The 23122-nt window shown below is 37.3% G+C and overlaps 1 protein-coding gene across 25 annotated transcripts in view; it reads right to left on the reverse strand.

Moving 5' to 3' along the window:
* dtna (dystrobrevin, alpha) overlaps positions 1–22242 on the reverse strand; it is a 71764-nt gene extending 49522 nt beyond the window's left edge. For 3 of the 25 annotated variants that reach the window (XM_035428676.1, XM_035428661.1, XM_035428668.1), the window contains exons 1-2: positions 13202–13440; positions 278–345 (exon numbers count right to left, since the gene is read on the reverse strand). In XM_035428676.1, coding sequence (XP_035284567.1) covers positions 278–345; positions 13202–13287 — 154 coding nt within the window. In that variant the 5' untranslated portion in view covers positions 13288–13440. Of the gene's footprint in view, positions 1–277; positions 346–3830; positions 3976–13201; positions 13445–14886; positions 14925–20107; positions 20525–22232 lie in introns of those variants that run through there. The other 22 variants (XM_035428677.1, XM_035428687.1, XM_035428666.1 and 19 more) reach the window with 15 other exon arrangements.
* Positions 22243–23122: the final 880 nt, after the last annotated feature.

Raw genomic sequence — 23122 nt, forward strand, 5'->3', positions numbered from 1 at the left:
AAGCAGACAGAGTAACAGATACAGGCGTTGAACCCCCTAACAAACAGGGGTACTCACAAATGGTTTGAGACTCAGCTGCCCAATAGACTGCACCATACATATCGCCAGGCCCCATTTTTGTATGTGTATACATCATTACATGTGTTGTATGTTCTGTGTCAATTCAGAATATGTTATGAGGTGGCATGTTGTGTTTTGATTTATGCCATTTTGTCTTGTGTAGTGGAATCATGGCAAAATATATAAACTTAAAACAAAGATGTCGTTCAGTACTCACGCATCTCTGCAAACAGTTGTCTTCTCTCTGCCATGGTATCCCCACCTCTCCCACTACCTTCAATCATTCTGTAGTGGAAGAGACAGAAGAGATCTCATTAACAAACAATAGGTCTCAGTTTTGGGAGTTTATATTTAGATTAGTTTAAAAAGTAACTATTAATCAAAAAATAAAATCCACTGGCTTTCATATATCTGTATTTTCATAATGCAGACCTTGGAAATGCCTGCTTTTGACCAATTTAATCTCCATTAAAAAACTGACATTATTAATAGGTATCCATTAATAAATCAGAAATATGAAAAAAAAAATTAAAAACGTATTTTAATAACTATAGCAATACCACTGTAACCCCTTGCCAATTATCTTTTAAAATTATGACATTTTTAATGCTTTGTAAATTACATCAGATATTTTCATATAGCAATGCCAAACTGTAGATATAGTTCAATGATGCTGTAGAAGCTGAAAACTTTGATGAGAGTTGATTGATAGTGAAAATAGATCTGTGACATATATGATATCTGTGGTAGAGCAGGCTTGCCTCCCTAGTTTTTTTTATAGCTGTATCTTTTGCATTGAGTTTACTAAATGCTGACTTTAACTTTGAGGAAACCTGCAACAATATGAATGGTTAATCTTAAATGGAAAATAGGCGCTTGTGTCCATTTACCCTCCACTACAGCCTTGACTGCCCCCCTTTCAATGTTACCTGAAACTGGGTCTTTTACAGTAGGAAACAGTAAAAATAATCTCCAGCTTGCTCTGAACTCACAATCTGATCCATGTATCCTGCTAGAGCTTTTCTTGGTTGGTAGCTTTTCATTTTCTCTGTAATTCTTTGACACACACATAAGAGCATAACTAATTTTTAAGAATGCATATAATAATTTATACAGAATATATACTTTGTACCATTGAGTAAATTTGGAGTTTTGTTTTTCTTTTTACATTGAAAAGGTTTGTTTTACAACATAATGTAACTAGCAGACATTATAAGGGCTGCAGCGCAACTTAAAATTCTTTGTATTGGGCTGCTGGGTTTTCCGTCTTGTTAAGGTACTGCTCTAGTGCATGGACGGGCCCCATGTTCTGCTTTCATTACAGACATTTTTTCTTTTTTCTTTTACTTTCGAATCAGAACTGCGCAAGCGCCAATCGTGGCCCCACATAGTGATACACAATTGGCTCAAGCATTGCCCAGGAATGGGAGGGTTACAGTCCGTTGGGATTACAGCGTCGCATTGCTCACCAGCGGCACCAGCGCCTGATCATTCAAGTACCAGCAAGCACGCTTGTTTAGCCGCACATGAAGTGCTTTACTCTGACTCATGGCTGTGTGAGCCTGACTTCTGAACTGCGCTATAATAAGAATTGGTAGCAACTTCACATGCTTAGGAGGACAACATGCTTGTCTGCGCCCTCCCAAATTGATATTGCAACAGGTCGAATGTGCAGCAATGAATGCTGATATATACATGACTGGAGGGTCCAAATTGGGGAGGAAAAGGGGGGCGTTTAAAACGAATTAAAAAAAAAATTGTATTGAGGTCATGAAAATGGTACTGTTTTGGCACAGCTTGGCAGTTTGACCTTCATCCCAACATGCCATTCTAACAAAGGCCAAATTGTGCCAAAACTATAACATGATGGACAGACTGGAAAAAAGTCCAGTCCATACAAGCCTTTTTTGAGTGCAGTGTCACTTTTTCGTCCTAAATTTAAAATTTTCTGGGAAGCACAACTGCCACTATTTTGCTGATACGCATCTACTGCATTTCCAGTTTCCTTTTGTTTTTGAGTATGACATTCTTTATATTGTTTGTAAGCTATTGTAATGGTAAAGTTACTTCAACAAAAAAGCCTTGTTTGTGTTCAGGCAAAACGCCTGCACAAAAGGAAACTACTTCTACTCAGAAGCTGAGGAGCACAATGAAAGATCACTCTGAAAAGTTCTTAGAAGCCAAATTAGCTTTGCCTTGCAAGTTTTACTTTTACATTATGTTAAAAGTCAATGGAGGGACTTCACATTTTCTTCCACCTGTATGTGAATATAGCTTCCTGTTGGATTTTATTTGTAAATCTGTGGGCCCCTAGTAATTGCACTTACTCAAAAGCCAACATGCTCCTCCCCTCTCTCCCTCTACAAATATTTTCAAAGGGCACATTCCAGGGAGAGACAGAGTGAGAAAAAGAGAGAAAAGAGGACCCAGTACACAGCTTCCAGCACCACAGTTAATAATACAATTCAGCATTTACCTCTGCACTGAACAGCACCGTAGTTAATGTTACGCATCAGATTTTACCTCTGCACTGACCGACATCACAGTAAATATTACACATCAGCATTTACCTCTGCGCTGACCAACATCACAGTAAATACTACACGTCAGCTTTTACCTATGTACTGACCAACATCACAGTAAATATTAGACATCAGCTTTTACCTCTGCACTGACCAATATCACAGTAAATATTACACATCAGCATTTAACTCTGCACTGACCAACATCACAGTAAATATTACACATCAGCATTTACCTCTGCACTGACCAACATCACAGTAAATATTACACATCAGCATTTAACTCTGCACTGACCAACATCACAGTAAATATTACACATCAGCATTTAACTCTGCACTGACCAACATCACAGTAAATATTACACATCAGCATTTACCTCTGCACTGACCAATATCACAGTAAATATTACACATCAGAATTTAACTCTGCACTGACCAACATCACAGTAAATATTACACATCAGCATTTACCTCTGCACTGACCAACATCACAGTAAATATTACACATCAGCATTTAACTCTGCACTGACCAATATCACAGTAAATATTACACATCAGAATTTAACTCTGCACTGACTAACATCACAGTAAATATTACACATCAGCATTTAACTCTGCACTGACCAATATCACAATATATATTACACATCAGCATTTAACTCTGCACTGACCAATATCACAGTAAATATTACACATCAGCATTTAACTCTGCACTGAGCAATATCACAGTAAATATTACACATCAGAATTTAACTCCGCACTGACTAATATCACAGTAAATATTACACATCAGAATTTAACTCTGCACTGACCAATATCACAATAAATATTCCACATCAGCATTTAACTCTGCACTGACCAATATCACAATAAATATTACACATCAGCATTTCCCTCTGCACTGACCAGAATCACATTTAATATCTCACAGTAGCATCTATGTCAAAATCAAAGTAAATATTTCACATCAGCTTCTCTTTACTGGCCAGCACCACAGCACAGCTACATTTACCTCTGTAAACTACAAGAATGTGCTTAGCTTACTTAGCTCATTAACACTAGTACAACATACTGGAGGATGACAGACTTTTGATCTATCCATTTTACGGTCAAAAGCAGAAAACAGACAGGACGTCGCTGGCACATGTTCTAAATATGGCAACATTCAGACCCGACACAGTTTGAACCCCAAAATGGAATCAGAACACCACATGCTGAGTATAACTATACAAAAAGGAAAAGGCTTACCTGCAGACACAGTTTGGCAAAAAGAAAGAGTGAGCAATGAAAGGTTATGTAGAGGAATTTACTCTCAGTCCATTGAAAAAGTTGCACAGAACTGGAATGATCCTTTCACTTGAGCAGGGGAGTGAACAAATTCTCCCCCACTATGCCTCACTGCACACTGTCCCAGGCAATCTAATACACCTCATCATGTGGTCTGTTGCCATGGGAGCAGTGAACCCAGCAGCTCCACGAGCAGGGTGAAAGCCCTTTTCTCGGCTGGTATTTGTAGTAACCAGCTTCTCACCAAACTGTAATTTGGGTGAATGACCACAAATCTTTCTTTCACAGACATGCTGATTTTGGTGGTTGAATGAAGTTTCATGAAAGGAATTGAGACAAAAATCTAAAGGTTAATGTGCACTGCCTATCCTTTCAGAGTTTAAGAGGTATACTACAGAAACAAACATTCTGCATAAATACTGCTGTGATATAAAGACGTTGCATTCTTAGTCTCTAAGGTAATTTTGCATTGAAATGCCAAAATTTCATAAATTCATAATTGAAACTAAATGGATGCATTCCCCAGAGTACATTGCACTGCACCTGCTTGATAGTGCCTGTTATAAACCTGTTTGGTCCTTGTTAGTAGTCTGGACTAGCATAGAGTGTCTACTATGTATATAAATATTGTATTTGTAGTTCTAAAGTAAAGTAAATAAGACAAACAGTACAATTTGCAGAGAAAAGGAAACCAAAAATTCTTTAATGCTAGCTTGTGAGCTTTTCAGGTTTCGTAAAGTAAAGGTAAGGAATAACATATTACGGTTTATTCTCCGTGAATTTACCCATTAAGAATCAGAATTAATAATGTCTTTGAAATTAAATCATTCTCGTTTATGATGCACAATTTTTAACCAACAGATACACACCTTAGTTGTAAAGCAGAAATGAATGATGAGTTCTAATTATGTTGTACATCTAAGAAAAGAACATCTGCTATCCCACACTGCACATCAGGACAGTGTTATTTTTATTATAGTACTAGGAAAATATTCTTAGTTAAATGTTTATAAATTGCTTTCAATGAGCAGAGGCTTCTGAAAATTATACATACGACAAAGGAAAATGAACTGACTTCATTACTGAGGCAGAATGCTGCATAGCAGATGATGTCAGCTCAGGACAACTAGACAGAAACAATGAGAGTTGCAAATTCCTTACTGCTGGATTCATTATCAAAAATCAAATAATCAAAACTGCCACATACAAAGCAAATAATGGAGATATATTGCATCTGCACCTCAAATCGCGCCAAAATTTTGTAGGATGGATCAAAGTTTTTGTTCCTTAGGGCTGAAAGCTTGTGAAAGTAACTAGGACTATGCTGAAGACAACTGAACAAATTTGGTCACACACAAGTCAAGCATGTGCAGGAAAACACTTTGTAGACTCTTTTAAAACAATGCCCATGCCAACACATTGAATGATTCATGCTGTTCATTACAGCTCACAGCAAGAGCAGGAACCATTGAGAGCTTGTAAATGATAAGATGCTCATTACCCTCTCCTGATGCTTGGCAAAGGTTAAAAAGCCCTCTTGTTGTAATTGTTGATGCATCGGTTTGACCTTTGTGCATTACGTGACAGTAGCCCAGTGCAGACGCTTACACTGAAGCTATCCGTGTGCCAAAAATATCTGTTCTATTGTGTGAGAAGGGCATGACAGCTGGAATCTGAAGTTCGAAAATGTATGTGCGAGTGCGTGTGTTTGAGTGCATGCGTACCTATGTGCACATGCACACATGAATTCATGTATGCACCTACATGTGCCCCACACCTATACATATCTGCATCTACATATGTACACCCACACCCACATACACACATAACTGTATCTACATATACATATACAAACATACTTGCATCTACATATGCACACATACATATACCTGCACACGGACACACACATACCCACATCTACATATGCACACATACGCATATGAAATGAGCATCTGTATAATCTGAATAATGGACTCTGCCAATAAGAGTTAAAGCAATATTTTGGGAAACGTAGTCTGTTTTGTCTTTGCTTTGCTTATTATTAACATTTGTAAATTGTAATTTGAATGCAATTAAATAAAGACATATAAGAAAGATATACAGACAAACACATTATCTATAGTTTCACTTTTATACTTTCCCGCTGTACAGAAGATCGTTTTTCAATTACTTTGCAAGATTAAGCTATAATTGGGAGTTGTTTCTACCCACAAAGCCAAGCTTTAGGTCTCATAAACTATAGTCATTGTAGAGCAGAAACAAATTGCAAGTTAAAACCCTGATCCGTTGGCACTCAGCCCCATGCAGGAAAGAGAATAATTCATTATGCCTCCACTTGTCCTTGAGTATTATATTTATAATAACGCATTTGCTACTTCAGAAAAATGGGACACAGTTCTCAGGAAACAAAGACATCTTTGATGCATACCTCTACATGAGAAGAGCAGAATAAGCCCTAGAAAAAAAGTCTTCGGTCGTGAAGCAAACAAAATGCTACACTGCAGGGAGTACCAGTTCCCTACATGCTTACAGAAATCTAAGGCACAACAGCAGGTTAAAGAGCAGGTAAAAGACTTACAGCATGTATACATTCTCCCCAACAAGTGGGCCGAAGGCCACTTCCGGCCAATAGCGGGGTCCTTTCAATGTCCAAGTATGTGGACATAGCGGTAAATTAACTCATTTCCTTATGGTGGATTGTCCTTGTTTAAGAGACGCAAGGGGGGCTATTTTGAGTACGCAAAGGCATTTGGCAAAGTGTAGAGCAAACACTGACGTAGATCAAAAAGAGCAATGCCTGAATTACTGTTGGTATTTTAAGGACAGTGACATATACCACACAAGCCAGTTCTTGGTGCTCATTTCAGTTTTATAATGAGCTGAAGTAAAACAATGTACTGGCCAATCAAGACATTTTCCATATTCCCTATAAATGAAGAGCTGGATCAAGTATCCTTGTTTCCCATTCTTTTTATGTAGTGCGTGCTTTAAGCTTTGACTCTCACTAGCAACACTCATGTTTGATTGTCATGTTTGGCAATATTTGACTGTCCAATATGCCTTAGCAGAGTATACAAGAACCTTTTGTGCGTGTTTTTGCTCATTCTAAACTATTATTATTTATTTATTATTAGTAAAGTGATACTCTTGTATATTCAACAAAATCTTTAAATGTATTTTCTGTCATCATAGGCATATGCATCTATTTTAAATTTTAAGGGCACATATTTTACATACCACCCAAACTGTCCAGACATCTGATATGCATCTTTTCAATGTTCTATCAATAACACAATGTGCCACTGACAGCCAATGATTTACAGTTTTAATGTTGTGTGTCACACCATCTGTCTGGGAACAACGGATCTTGTCTTGAACAAACAATATGTTTATTCATTCTGTTTAGGGTCAGCATATCAACAGGTAAAGGAAAGCAACAAGCCACAAGCGACATATCCCAGAAACAACCAGTTTTCTGTTAATCGAATCTTGAGACCTCTTTAATCTTTTAAAATGTCACAGTGCCTTGTGTTTACATTAATCTAGACCCTGACCAACCCAGCCCTCTTTCGACACACCCAAGGCAATGAGAAATGACAAATCGTGAAAATAGTCATGGTAATACCAATCAAGGCATGGACCCTTTCTGTGCAGTTCTAAAATACACAAATTTGCCATTGGAACAGTTGCACCAGCACAACTAAGCACCTTTTTTGCACCTGCAAAATACAGCCCACCATGCCATATTTTTATAAGCAGGCCACAAAGCAACTGAAGCATGTGTGCTCCTCTGAGAAACAGTCACATGCGAGTGAGAGTCCAAAACAAACACAGCACATACATGTTCTGCCGTCTCTGTAAACCTTCCCCAACAGCCGGCATGCAGCACATTCAGCACAAAATTTCCTTGTAAAAATTTGCCACTCTAAAACCCCCATTATAATTCCAATCAATTAGTCGTCAATTCTTGTTTATTACACATGCCATTTTTCCATGGCAAACACACAAAATGGTCATTTTCTCAATGTTGAGATGGCGCCTAATCATGACTGCTTAACAGAACATTTCATAATCACCGTCCTTATGAAAGTATTGTTGTCACAATGGTTTACTGTGGAAACAGTACATTGCTGAAGGCTGCATAAAGGTCTATGCTATCAGACCACATCCTGTATAATAAGAAACACAGCTAGCATCATTTTTCCTGTAAGAACTATTGATTACTATTATTGATACGGAGCCAGATGAATTTAGGGTACTTATTGCCAAGTGAACAGGAAGGGGCACTGTCACAAATTTTAAAGACAGACACATTATTTGTTAGTGTGAGATGTGCAGTTAAAACAAGCTACTGAAGTACTTTTTGTAAAGTCATAATGACTAAACCCAGTGATAAATGAGAAAGAGTGATGTCAGGCCAGAGCATCCGCCCTGTTGATATTGAGATATAACAGCCTGTCAGCAAAAACCACAGGAAAGAATGTGTGTGTTATCATAGTGGATATAGACAATGACAGCACTAATAAACCCAGAGAAAATAGACAGGCTGTACATTCACTTCTAAACTACAATATCATTCTTTTTTGCAACAGTAAAACAAAAACAGCTGCACAATACAAACAGATTCCTTCAGTTACAGCGGCTAGTGTAGAGAACACCATCCCTCAATTGTAAAATAGTGTAAGATGTTCATGCCCACCTACATTAACATTATATGCTACAATAGGTTTGACTGTTGTGTAAGCATCCAGCTAAAGAACTCGCTGTCAGTGCAGTGATTCAGCACAGTTCAGAACCAAACCATGGCCATGCAAGTGCCCACAGTGGCCGAGAATCCCACAGAGTCAAATATGTTTAAATTCAATGAGTACTCGTAAAGGAAAGCTCCAGGCTAAAACACTTTGACATTGTTAGAATTTGCATTTTGGTGATGTAAAACGCAACTCAGGTCCGATTTTCCTATTTTGTGTAGTATTTCAGTTTTTCAAAGTAAAACTTGAGTTTTGTAAATGGTGATGTCATGTAATGATATTGCCACAGCAGGCACAATGGAGTTTAATAGGAGAGTGTGTATTGAACTCTCTATAGCACCAACTATAAGAATCAGATATTGATTTCAACCAATTAGGGACAAGAAGTCAGGGGATTGTGTGGCCACAACTGATTTTAGCTTTTTAGCTAACATTTTCACAAAGGAAGGTGGTGAAAGTAGTTCTAGGTAATGTAGGAAAATAATACACTGGAGCAGTTGTACTTATACAAGGCAAAAGGGAGCACATGTCTGTTTTAGAAGGAATGTATTGAGTGTACTTTCAAAACAATATGCACAAGAACAGTTGTTGCCATGGCCATTTTTACTAAAACAGCTGTGATTTGGGAATGCTTTGTTCAGTCACCACAATACTTGCAATACTTATGCAATGATTGACTCTGCCAGCAATCTAATTCTGGTGCTGTTTCGCCAATAGATAACGCTGTAATAGGAAAATAAAAATGCTGCTTGCGATGATAACAATAATAATAATAACAACAACAACAATAATAATAACAGAAGTTGTTGTTGTTATTATTATTACTACTTTTATTATTATTATCCTCTGGGCGCTTGCATTATCATCTGTGTGAAAGCACGTTCTTACTTTTCTGTTAAATTCTTCAGCTTCAGATGTCCAAAACAAAATGATCAAAATGGCATTCAGAAGAGAATTAAAGACTGCCCCAGTCCCTCATTTTTTATCTCCTTGGCTTAATTTAAATTTGAAATTGTGTTTGTTTTTTTTCAAGCAAACACAAAGAAGGGGGAGGGGGATAGGGTGATGTTGGGGGCTGCTGTTTGAATGGAATGGCAGTGGTGGCTTGGCGAGGGAGGCCGGGATTGGGGGAGGGGCTGTGAGGTGGGGGGTGGGGGGGTGGTGGGTGTTATTCTTGCTAAAGTTAATGTTGTTGATGTTAATGTAAATCTTTTAAAAGGAATAAATATAATTTCACCACCATAATTTCTGTTTGCACTCATAGTTAAAATATACGTCTAGAAGTCTATACCTTTTGTTTTACATGGCTTATGTTGTATTGTGAAATGTCAAGACATTACTTCCTTTGTGTATCTTCTTTTAGTACTCAGCCCCAGTAGGGAGCCATAAAATAAAATATCACAAAGGAGGGCAGTGGCTTGTGAACAGTGTAATTGACTGCCTGGTCACATAGCTGTGAGAAGTTACATTCAAAAGCAAAGAAGTGAGCAGAATAATTATTAGCATTAACAATAGAGTATTTGTTGTTTCTAGCTAGCAACTTTGGTTTTGAAATGCAGTAAAAAAAAAATAAAATAAAATAAAAAAAAAGAAAACTAAACATTTCAGAGATTATGAAGAAGTGGTGCCATTTTTTAACTACCATGCAGCCACACTGAGAAAGACAGAAAGAGACACATAGAGCAGAGGCCTGCATACAAGTTTTATGTTGGTTACTATTTATGTACAATTGATCCTGTACACATAAGAACTTACAACCCATTTCATTTGGGAATATGTTACCCATTCACCTAATGGTTAAAAATGCTTTTGTGTGTGTGACTCACCATGTCATCTTTGGCCTGGACACCAGAGATGTCATCACATGGGCCCATTTAAGCAGGTTCAGCTTTCATTAAATGCACTGCTGCTAAAGCCAACAATGCCCGCTGTTCAGTCAGTCCATTTAACTGAACTCCATGTATGGCAGTAGCAAGAAGGAAGCATTACTGAAACAATCCATCTCACACGGAGTTTGAAATAAAGCACTTTAGCGAAATGTGGTTAGATGAAACAAAACCGGAACTCTTTAGTCAAAATGCAAAGCATTAATTCTAATGTAGTCTTTTGATCCGGACACTTGACTCCAGACACTCCAATATAGCATGTGTTAAGTCTTTTGGAATAGGCTAGTCTAATTTGTGCCAGCAGATTTCTGGGGGTGGATTTGGCCGACTGGGGCAGCTTATCATTTCATTCACCCACCTCCAAGACTCTGTGCCCTGCCCTCCCCCTAGTCTGGACTTTCTCTTGTCTTTCCATAGTGAGTTATCTAGTTATCATTGTTACAGCAAGCTATCAGTAAATTAAAATTTTGAACAAATTATGGGAAAAAAAGAATCGTGGGGCTAGTCTTTTTTTATTTCTCTCCCAGCTGCTAGGAGAGAGGGACAGCCTAATCTAAGCATTTTTGAGGTGTCACAATACACCAATCCACTTTCTAATGATTAACTTGAGCATGCCCAAAGGAATACTCAGTATGTCCTTTTCCTGATCTGTGCCATTCAGTCTTCAGGTTCTTTAGACTTGAAAATTGAAACAAGCATCATTAGTTATAAAATCTATGTACAGGTGCAGTATTTGGCTTAATCGATAATCATAAGCTATTATGAACCCATAACGCTACATTAAATGAGTTAACGAATCAATCATGCTATCAAGTTTCCACAGTTTAAAATACATTTATGATGCTGTTACATTCTTTGAGCATTATTCTTACTGATGCCATAGCATTGAAACTTAATACCAGGGGTGGCCAAAAATAACCTGCTAGGCACATACTTAAAGGGCTAGTACATTGTGGTCTTTGTTTGAAATCCACACCCAAAACCACTCTAAGTATAAAACAAAAAGAAATATTAACATCAACAAGGTTAACATCATTAAAGATATTAATCACAATTTCACACTATTCCTTATTACTATTCCTACCACAGACAAGAAAATAAATATATGTATTATTAACATTTACAATGAAGTCAAGAAATTTTGTAGAAAAGATATTTTGTAACTATGCATTGATCTTGCTTGTGCTTCTCAGTATGCAGGGTGTGTTACATAGCCAATGGCAAATTAAGTCCAGAGAAATACATTGATTTACAAGGTACAGATCTCAAAGGATTCACAGGAAACCAGATAGAAGAGTGGGCACCATACTGTACATTATCTCAATAAGAGCAGCTACCACAGGGTAATGTGCTTACATTAACAAAGCAATTTGGAACAGGAACCTGTGTAATATCATGAATGAACCCGACGAACACACTTACATGACGAAGAGAAAAAAATGTATTCATAATGTGGTTTTAGTTTCAAACTGACTGAAAAAAGCTGTATCCCTAACATATTTTGAGTACTAAATGGATTGATTTAATCTTTTCATCATACAGATTTATCTAGTAACCGATGCTGTAAAACAATCATTCTACAAATGAATGTAACACCTTGATAGGTGCATTGTGTATGAATGGAAAAGCTCTCCATTACTTTAGCATTTTAAGCAAAACATCAGAACACCACTGAAACATCAATCATCTCAGCTTTCTTATGACACAGGGCTATGTGAATAGTCAGTGGGTAAAATTCAGCTTCACCGCCCCAGAAACAGGAGACGTAGAGCAACATGGAAAACAACATGTGCAGCAGTTAAGAGGTGGTGATTATTTACAATAATTCTAATGCCATTTTTATATCCTTAACGGACATTCCAATTACGGACTGCTTACATTGTCATAGCTGTGCACCCTGCAAATTCTATGTCCTATTTCTACAGAATTTTCACTCTTGCACAATCATGTGAATTAGTCAAAGAAAAACATTAATGTTTTGATGACAGTTCAGAGCCTCGTCCCATACTGTAGGTGTGCAGTCAGCAGGTCTTTCATTCAGCACACGTTCCTCAGTTAATGCACACAACATGTCTGCTTTAAGGGCTTATTTTGTATTATTTGTATCTGCTTAGTTAGAATTGTAATTATAATCTTTAATGGTCCTGAATTCCATTTCCCTGAATGTAATTACGTACTTACATTTACATACACAGCAACGAACAACCACATGACAAAAGTAAGCATCTGACATTCAACATATCAGCACTGCTTGGTATTGTTCGGAACATAGAAACATGCGGTCAGTTTCATATGTCTCATGATTCATTTCTATTTTATGTTCAGGGAACCATTTGTCTTTGAGCAGCTGCAACTTATGGTGCATCGTCCAAAATACTACTGCCTCCTTGACATCAAGACCGAAATAAATGCTATTCCCCATACTTTAAGTCACAATATATGCTTAATTCAATGTCCATACTTTTATGCCTCCTGAAATTCCCTTGGTTTTTATCATATAAAAATATTGAGAATTCTGTTTATAGCTTTTAATACAAATACAAAGCAATTCTCAACCTTAATTTACATGGTCAATCTAATAAGCAGCCATTAGAAATGCATGCATATACATAGTCCACATAGGCAAAACATTATCACTTTCACCATAAGTGCAAAGGAACAGGTTTCACACTTTCCCCCCTCAATTTAAACATACCCTTCAGGGTGTACCATCGTCCGTCTGTGTTTATCTGTGTGTCGCTGAATAACTGTGAGAGTGTCTTCTCCCAAACAGCTGCGCATGCAAACCCTTCTCTCAGCAAATCCAACCAGCCGCACAGTTGGAGGAAACTGGCAGGTATCTGAAATTGGAAACTGACTTGAACACGTCTGGTTCTGCCTCTATCTTTAACTTCAAATGAGCAGGCTCTGAATTCCTACTCCGTGTTGCTGACACACAGCTTCTCTGCCTCCTCAAATCAGAGCACAGCTATTCTCCAGCCCTTCTATTTCCTCCACCAATCACAGCATGGCTCTCCTCCTGTCTATCTGGCGCCTCCACCAGTCACAGTCCAGTTCCTCGCATACCTCTCTGTTGGCTCCCACACTAAAAGCCTGGCATCAATAATACTGTGTGTGTCAGTCTGAATTTATTGCAGGATAAGTATTTTTATTTATGAATCTAGACATTTTAAAAGCTTAACAAAGAGCCATAAAAAGAATTTCACAACATGTTGTACTGTGGTTCTTGAACTTGCCCAGACATAATTCACCATTGAGGGTTGTATAACCAGAAATGTCCAGCAGGAAGAAATATACAGCACAGTTCCTCAGCATGTTTGGCATGTTGATTTGTGTTGAAATAAAAGTGTCCTATCCTAGTTACTGAAGAGGGCATCTCTGGTGGCTAACAGCCTTGCATTATTGGTATTTCATTCATACCATTCTGCCATTTTTACACTGTGGATTACAAGGGAAAAGACTGTGTTATTATAACTATTTCCTTCTTATACAGTTAAGGTCATGTGTGAATATCACTGTTGCACACAGTCATAGATGAGAAAACTGCTACACCTGCATCATCTCCATTTGGAAAAGGGGCCAGTGCTTCGGGATGCTGCAACACGTTGGCTACACTCTTTGACCCATTACTATGGCAACTGTTTTTGAAAGATGCAAAAAGAGAGAAAAATTTCCAATTTTCCAATTACATTTTTTTCCCATAAACGTTTCAGAATCTGCTGGTGAGTTCACTCGAGTAAATGGTCCCACCCCTAGTATGCATTACCAAGAATGTATAAACTGCTGTACACGTGCCTCAACTGAAGTCCAATGTTGCAGCTGAGGCACACCTACAGATTGCGAAGTCCAAATTTAGGAGTAGAACTAAAACAAAATAAATATATAAATGGTAGAAATGATAGATGAACAGCCTGTCAATAGCTTAATATGGTTTTAATGTTTTTCACTGTTGTTTTGTTTAGTTTTAGAAATAATATTATGCATTATTCTCTCTAGAATGCCTCAGCACCAGCAACAAAGCTTTCCAGTATGAATATAATGAGAATTATTTGTACAGTTAATAATCTTTCTGAATTTCTGGCAGCTGCTAGGCTACCTGACGTTCAAACAGACAGCATAAATCTTCTGTGAGCCTAGCAAGCACACTCAGTCAGTCACTGCCCGACACACAAACGTTTTTAGTAAATAAAAATATTACTCATTACCTAATTAGTGCTGCAAGCTGGCTAACAAGTATGAAGTCATACTTCATACTGCTGCAATTTTTACATGTTTATCAAATCAAGAAAAATAAAAACAATCTCCCTTTATATGCTAAACATATACTCATTTTGGTTTACTGCTTATTCACTTGTGCAACATAGCATGAAAATGTCTTACCTTTAAATGTGGTGAAGAATTCTAGGGCATCTAAAGGTCCGACATTGCAACAAACACAGTAACAAAAACAAAACAGAGGTGTCTTAAACAAAACATTTAAGTTTATAGTTATTTATTGTATAACTTTAACATACAGTGCCCTCCAAAATCATTCACACACCTGATAAAGAAGGCTGCATAAAATAAACAACACTGGTAAGGAGTTATGTTGCATGCTCAAAAATGGCAAAATTATATTTTAGGAATAATTAAATCAATTTGAGAAAAACATTTTGTTAAATAAGTATTATTTTCCCAAAAAAGATATGTATAAAAGCATAACATTTTTGAATATTTTATATTACTTAAGCATTATCTGTATTGTTTATCGTATACAGGCTCCTTTATTAATTTTTAGCAAGGGTGTGAATAATTTTGGAGGGCACTATATATACATGTATCAACAGATTGGTCACAGCTGAAACTGCATAAAACACTTGAACAACCAACTACTATTTCTCTTCACAATGAACTTGGCAAAAATAGACATAGGATGAATAACTGCATGACATATCCTACTTCGAAACACAAACATACAAATATATCGTCATGGGCAGCAATGAGCCAGCTTCTACTGCAATGCCGAAAATGGCCAAAACAGTGAAAAAATACAGGAGGACTTTGTTGGCCCTCGTGGAAATGTCTTCCCCATAATAGTACTGAAGCAATTAACTTGTTATTGGACAGTGATTGACTCAACTAAAAGCATGAGCTTGCTAAATGTACAAGGCTTGGTGAATGCACAAGCTTCCGTGCTAGCTATCTAAACCTAGGATTGCAACACTGTAATTCACTTCACTCATTTATATGGCCGCTGTAACAGTGATGCTATGAAACATTATCAATCTCAGTTCACACAAAGCTTTTTTTTTTTTTTTTTTAAGATATATAACATTGTTAAACACATTCTTTCATTACGTGAGAACAATACATTTTCACAGAGTTAGCTAACGTTAGCTTCCCAACTCTGGCTTTATCCCTATATATGTTAGCTACCTTCCCAGTCTAGCTTTACAATACAGAGAAACGACACTTAACTCAAACTCAGTAAAACTTGTTTTTACTAGAGGTGGGACTGTTTGCTCAAGTAAACAAGTACCCACTGGCAGATTCTTAAACACTTAGAAAAATGTAACTGGAAAATCTGATTTTTTAATTTGTCAAGTAAAAACTATAAGGAGCAACCAAAACACAAAAATAAATACATTTTTAACAACTGATAATGTCACATTGTGTGTGTGCGGTTGTATGTGTGCATGTGTGGCACAGGTGTTTATGTATATTTGCCTACTCATATATGTGGTGTATTCAAATCTCTCCCCAACCCCATTTAAACTTAATTATTATGTCTCTGGGCAATCTGGTAAATTTGATGTCATTCCATCATGATAATTAAAACTATATATATATATATATATATATATATATATATATATTGAGGAGGGAGGGTGATTGATGTTCATATGCAAAGCAAGCTTAGGTGTAATAAACAACAAAGTGATTGAAGTTCTGGTGCTCATATTGTGACAGGCAGCTGAAAATAGAAATTGTGGACCATTTCTGGATCCTGTGATGGTGGGTGGAGGAGATTTTTGTTTATCTTATATCATTTAAACAGTACACACACTCTCGCACTGTCAATAAAGCACTTGTGGAAACCGGTATTACCACCATTCCTAGTGTCCAGCTATTCCATCCCTCCCTCGGGTGTCACATGGAATATGACAATGTCTTAAAACATGTATTAGACATTTGCAGTACTCTTCATGGTGCTTTGGATTGATGGCAAGTGTTTATTCAGCTCATACACCACAGGTTTTGGGGATTCCAAAACGCTTTCATTACTAAAGTGAAGCAATACTAGTGAGACATACTTGAATCTTGAAATAACTCATGTTCTCATTGAGCACACTTCACAGTAATGCAAGATCACACATGGCCAGCAGGGGTTTTTTGTTTGTCATTAAAAAATTCACAATCACCTATTGCAGTGGTAACCAACCCCTGTTCCTGGAGATCTACCGTCCTGTAAGTTTTCATTCTAACCCTAACAAAGCACACCTCATTCAACAGCTAGATAGATATCTTGTTGAGCTGCTAATTAGTAGAGTCAGGTGTGCCAAATTATGGTTGAAATGAAAACCTACAGGATGGTAGATTTCCAGGAACAGGGTTGGTTACCACTGACCTATTGGGTGGTGTCAACATGTGAGATTTGTAGAAGACAAAGAACATTTTTATTTTTTGTTATTGCTGAAGCGAATTAAAAACTGCATCACCGAACACATTTGCATTTTACATGTACATTAGAATGTTTTGTCATAATTGTTGTTTAGAGAGCACAAGTTATATTTTATATAAAATTTGGATTCAATATGGTTTTGAAAAATGTTGCAAATTTGATCCAAACTCTTTGTCTATGTTTATTTACAAACAATAAATACATATTAATGCAGCTATAGAAATTAATAATGTTTGCAGAATATTTTTTGTGATTTTATAAACAAAATGCACCAGTAAACCCCTACATTCACACACTATGGGGCCTATTCAGAGATATTGTGCAACGTCCACTAGGTATCCAGCTAATTTGCAAACAAAGTGGTTAGCTACCAACCTATAGCTTAGCTAGCTACTGTTGACAAACATCAGATGGTACTAGTATTGAGGTGTTTTTAGAAACTTGATACCAGAATTCACATTTTGATAGAGTGTAGTAGTTAACATTCACTACCTACAAATGACTGTCTACCATTAGCTAACATGGCACCACTAACAGACTAGCTAGCTAGAGGTGGGAATTTCAGAATGGTACATTACTTTTAATGCAAGGTAGCTAGCTGACTTATGGTTCAGTTGAGCCACAGAACAAGTAAGTATATCTGTCAGAACTAACTTTTGGCTAAAGTTTCAGAGAGTTTGATAATGCTAGCTAATGTTACAGAATGATTGACTGAGCCCTCAGTGGAAGCCAAGATGGGGAGGGGACTACCTGATAAATTTCAAAAACTTCTTTACTGTACCGGCAATGAACTCCATGACCTAGCCCCAACTTACCTCACTGGCTGCCCCCTTACACATCCGCTGTTTGTCTTCATTCTCTCAACCCAGCCTACCATTCCACTCCTCTCCTAATGATCAGGCTTTCTCCAATGAAGCACCAAATCTTTTGTAATTCTCTCTTCCCCCCCCCCCCCCCCCATCTATAACTCACTGAACCACTATCAAGGAAGTTACAAACAACAAACAAACATAACAGTTACTTTACACAAGCACATATACCATGGCTATTCCATTGCTACTTGGCCATTATACACGGTAATTGTCGTCTTTCATTGCTTTTCCTTGTGCTCCAAAACTCACATTTACAGTCCCTGAAGTACCTGATCATCTTTACCTGACTGTATGTACAGTACATTGGTTTTTATCTTGTTCCATCTATGTGTTGTATACAATTATTCAAAATGGTGGCCTTTGCAGTGCAGAAAGCATAAGTGACTAAACATATTTTTCTATTATTATTATACAGTATGGTGTCTCATGTAGTATATTAATATAGAAAGTTAAACGTTATAGACTAATACCATATGGAAATGCAGAAATGTAAACTTTATGTTCTTATGAAAAGAAACAGCACAGTCTGATAATATATGAAATTTGGAATGTAAACAGCGTGGTCTCTATACTGGACAGGTATATGGAAACACATAGAATATGCAATATGCCAAGACATAGACAACAGTGTAGTTGAATACAGAGTATTAAATTGGAAAAGTAAAGAGCTACTGTGCATTAATAGGGAAATATAGTGTGGTCTCATACTATTTGTGAATGTGGACAGCTAAACAAATAGACCTACTGTATTTTCAAATAGGATGGTAAACAGTGTGGGCTTTAATATGGTGCAGTATTTTAATGTAGACAGATAAGCTGCACAGTGTTTGTTAACATGAAAAGTGAAAAAGGACGGTATGTTAAAGTGGATAGGTAATAGTAGCAGCGAGATACACGCCCAAGCAATGGGTACCTCTAATTGGACAAATGGCAAATGTGCTTTTCTCAGTTCAAAAACGCTCAAGTACAGTAGCCATTACAAAGAAAGGAAATTAATACTTTTTTATTGCAACCAGCCAACAGCTTTACAAAAATATAATTCTAAAGTAATTATCAGCTTTTTTTGTAAACACGAGGGTTTACATCGGGTTTTCCCCCACTGCACAGAATATGTTTACAAGGTGGGTTATTAAATTGCTGCACAACATCTGGGCGAATTTAAGCCTGAAGTTTCAAGCGCGCGATGACGTAATTGGAGAAGTGGCACATTCTTATACAAGCGATTCCTTATAAATTAAATTCGATAAATACAAATTAATCGGGTTTTTAATCAACATCTTTGCTATTAAATGGTAGCTGTATGTGTAAAAATGTATTGATGTTGTTTTTAGTGAAAATGGTCTTCAGACCATATTGTAAATTAAAAAGCACTGTATGAGCATAAGCGACGTTTAAGTAGGCTACTAGAGAACCGAATTTGACGTATGCGTGCACGGTCATTTTTGTTTTATATTTGAATGCTTTCTAAGAAATACAAAGGCAGTATATGTCCTTAATGTCTTATAAGCAATAAGGGTAATCGTAAACCACTTATTCTGCAATCCATTTTACTCTGCATGCTGTTTAAATGAAATGCTTCACTATTGCTCCTAATAGCTTGACGCTCTGTGGATGCTAGGTCGTGCTTCCGCGTGTAAGAGATGACAGATCGTAGAGCTGTAATGCACAACCATCAGACTCTCCAAATGCAAGCAAACCAGAGGCGTTGTATCTCCATTTTTATCACCGTATACAATTATTAGAAACAAATATCCACCATTACCAGTGGAAAGAGAAGGGCCACGTTCTATGGTTTTCACATTTCCACCGCAGTACCCTGCATCGTTACTCATGCCAAAGACAACTCAACAGAAGGGGAAAATGCCTGAATATGTCGGTTATTTCTTACATTAAATTCGATAGTGTATTTTATACGTTTTTTTCAAGCCAGTGGACAAGAGCGGCAAAGAACGTATGGTATTTTCATGTAGGCTACTGGTAAGCAGCATCAGCTGATTTTTACCTGTGAGGTAATGCTCAGTCTAAGGTCATTTAACCCCAAATATCGCAGTGCTCTTGTTCTACTCACCAGGGTCTCAAAGGGTAACGTCAAGGATTGTATCAAGCACATGCTTCGCGTCGTTTTTTCCAGCGAAATCCAAGCGCAACGTTACTCGATATACATTTTTAAGATTCTGTTTTGCTTTTTGCGTTGCCCTCCCTGCTGCTTGCTCTGCGTCTCCTGGCGCTGATGCTTGTACGTAGCCAATGTTAATGAGCACAGCCGCACCTTTCCATTCAACTGGGCGCCTCGGCCAGTGACGTAGAGCGGAATCTCTCTGGCTGATTCAGTGCATCACGCAGATGGATGTTTTTTAACGAAACAACACCTAATGATAGGCACTGGTTACACAAAATAAGAAAATGTTGTAAGGGCTATTGTATGTCATTTATGGTAAGTGCAAAATACGCATATTAATCTTTCCGCGTTCCCACCGTCCCCGCCTTTTAAGATGGGCACACAGACACTGACAAGCGGAATCTTACCATCTCGCAATAAAATGCATTTCTTCCAATGGAGGACAACTGAGCACAGAGCTGTCGAATGTATAAGATAGTGTAACTGCATTTTACTTCAGCACTTAAAATGGATAAAATACTGCACATAGTTCTGACAATACTTAGTAATGGACAGCATCTATATAGTGCCTTTCATGAAGGGTTTTACAGTGAATAGGGAGGTCAGTGCAACCACTTACAAAGAGTGATGACAAACAGAAGTGTCAACTTAAATCATATAATAATTAAAATTACAAAATGAATTACATTTTTATTAAATTAAATTACAAAATAATTAAAATAACAAAGGTGCTGACATTCTTTGAGGAAATTTCCATTTGGCTGATGGACTATCATGAACTCACTTTGTCAGAAAACTAATAGTAGTAGTAGTAGTAGTAGTAGTAGTAGTAGTGAAACTTTCATTTTTGGATGGCAGGTATGTTGGGTGGGATATATCTCACACTTGTACAGTGCCAAGAGTTTGACACTTTTCAGGGCTACCCACATAAATAACTACAATGACTGCAGACTTTCAATGCCTACAAAATTCAACCATAGATTCAATGATTCAACATACCTAGCCAGTTTAAGGCCATGTACAATTCAATCAAATCAGATTTAATTAAAAGAAATTTTATATTAAGTTAAACAACCTTAAGCTCTTAAGTCTAAAAAAATCCAAAAACATTAAACGGCGTGGCCCAGGGCTGGAGGTGGGAACTTTTTTAAAGACCAAGTGAGCTTACCCTCACTGTTAATATTCACATTTTTATTTAAATGCATACAATATAATATAATCAAAGATAGAGGTTTAAAAATTATTTAGTGAATTACAGAATAAAGCAGTTAAATGATCTTCACTATTTATTTATTAGTTTAATTATATTTTGAGGTTGTAAAAACAATAATGTAATAAAAATGGTTAATGTAAAAAAAACTGTTAACGTGATAACTTTTTCCTCTTTAATGGAAAGGCCTAATAACTATATGGTTAACTTAATAACGTTTGAGTACAAATATGATTCCCAGCTTTTATTAAAGCAGAGAACAGTGCCTTTTTGACTAAGCAGTCTGAGGGTACTTTCTGATAATTACAGAAATTTATGTACAGAAAATGTAAAAAAAAAAAAATTTTTTAAACGCATACCACATTCAAGTTTTAGCATTTTTCCCTGATGAGCTACAAAAGCTATGGAAGAAATAACTCATGTTTTTGATTCTGCTATATGCTGACTACCTGTGTTAAATTTGGTGCCAATATCTAAAACCAATCAAATTCTATTGTTTTTTTTTCTTCTTCAAGAAAGCATTTGTGGGTAAACAAATAGTGCCAAACTATGCTGAATTGAGTCAAAAATGGTCCAGAAAAGTCTCAATATGATTTATTGAGTAAGTTTTTACAATGAAATTAGTTGCTTTAACAATATTGGCAGTAAAAAATTATTTTTAGATGGTTTTTTTGACATGTTTCATATTACACAACTAAATATTCAACTTATATGTGATATACAAATGCGGTGGACTACTAAAAGTAGATATGACATTAAATGTCCACCAGTTTCCTGCTGTAATAAAAAAAATCCATACCCTTTGTAAGTGCTCGATTTACTGTATTTACAAAACAAAGAAAGAATTAAATAAAAATAAAATACCAGGGTCTCAGAAGGATAGAAAAAAAATACCTAAAAAGTTAAAAGAGGCAGAGTTAAAATTCAGAGGTGGGGTTGCTATAAACTCTGTACCCTGTCTGTGCCATGCTTGAAAGCAGATCCGGTCCAGAATCAGGCAGATAGGTCCATCATACTGGGAGAATTTCCAGGGTGTTACATTATGCTCACCATTAGCGGTGCAATTAACACATCGTCACCTGTTGGCTGTTGTCTTCTGGGAGCGATCCATTGTGCTAGGGTCAGAGAAGGGGACTGAGTGGCAACCGAATCCACCAGCTGGACCCACAGCACCACCAGCAGCAGCAGGACCAGAAGCAGAGGGAGCAGCACCTGGGAGGAGCAATGACTGGTGCTGCAGAAACAGCGGGAGCTGGGGACACACAGATAGCAGCTGTGCTACCACCTGAGTACCAGAACACAGTGGGACAGCCCTCTGGTCAGCACCCTGCCTGTGTGGCCTCTTCAGAGGAAGACCTGCAGGACAGGGCTGGCATGGAGGAAGTCCCTGGCCCACTAATGGCAGAGGATAGGGTGACCAAGAGGGCAAAGGAGAGCTAACAAGCACAGGACTGCCAAGAAAAAAGAGAGAGAAAGGTATTATTTAACCATTTATACAGAAGAGATTTACAGACCCTACCAACCCTGGCCATGGAAGCCAACACCATGTCCACCATTCTGAACTACCCGCTAACCATTCCTCCCCCTTATCCAACAACAACAATAACAATGAAGAATAATAACACAATACTTCGACTGTTAACACACTAAAAGTCCTGTCTTCTGTCATATCAAGTGTCACTTAGCTATTTACTGAAACAGAACTGCATTAGAAGGCTCATACAGACATAGAAACACTACAGCATGAATCCCCC

The sequence above is a fragment of the Anguilla anguilla genome, chromosome 8 (genome assembly GCF_013347855.1).
Source record: "Anguilla anguilla isolate fAngAng1 chromosome 8, fAngAng1.pri, whole genome shotgun sequence".
NCBI lineage: Eukaryota > Metazoa > Chordata > Actinopteri > Anguilliformes > Anguillidae > Anguilla > Anguilla anguilla.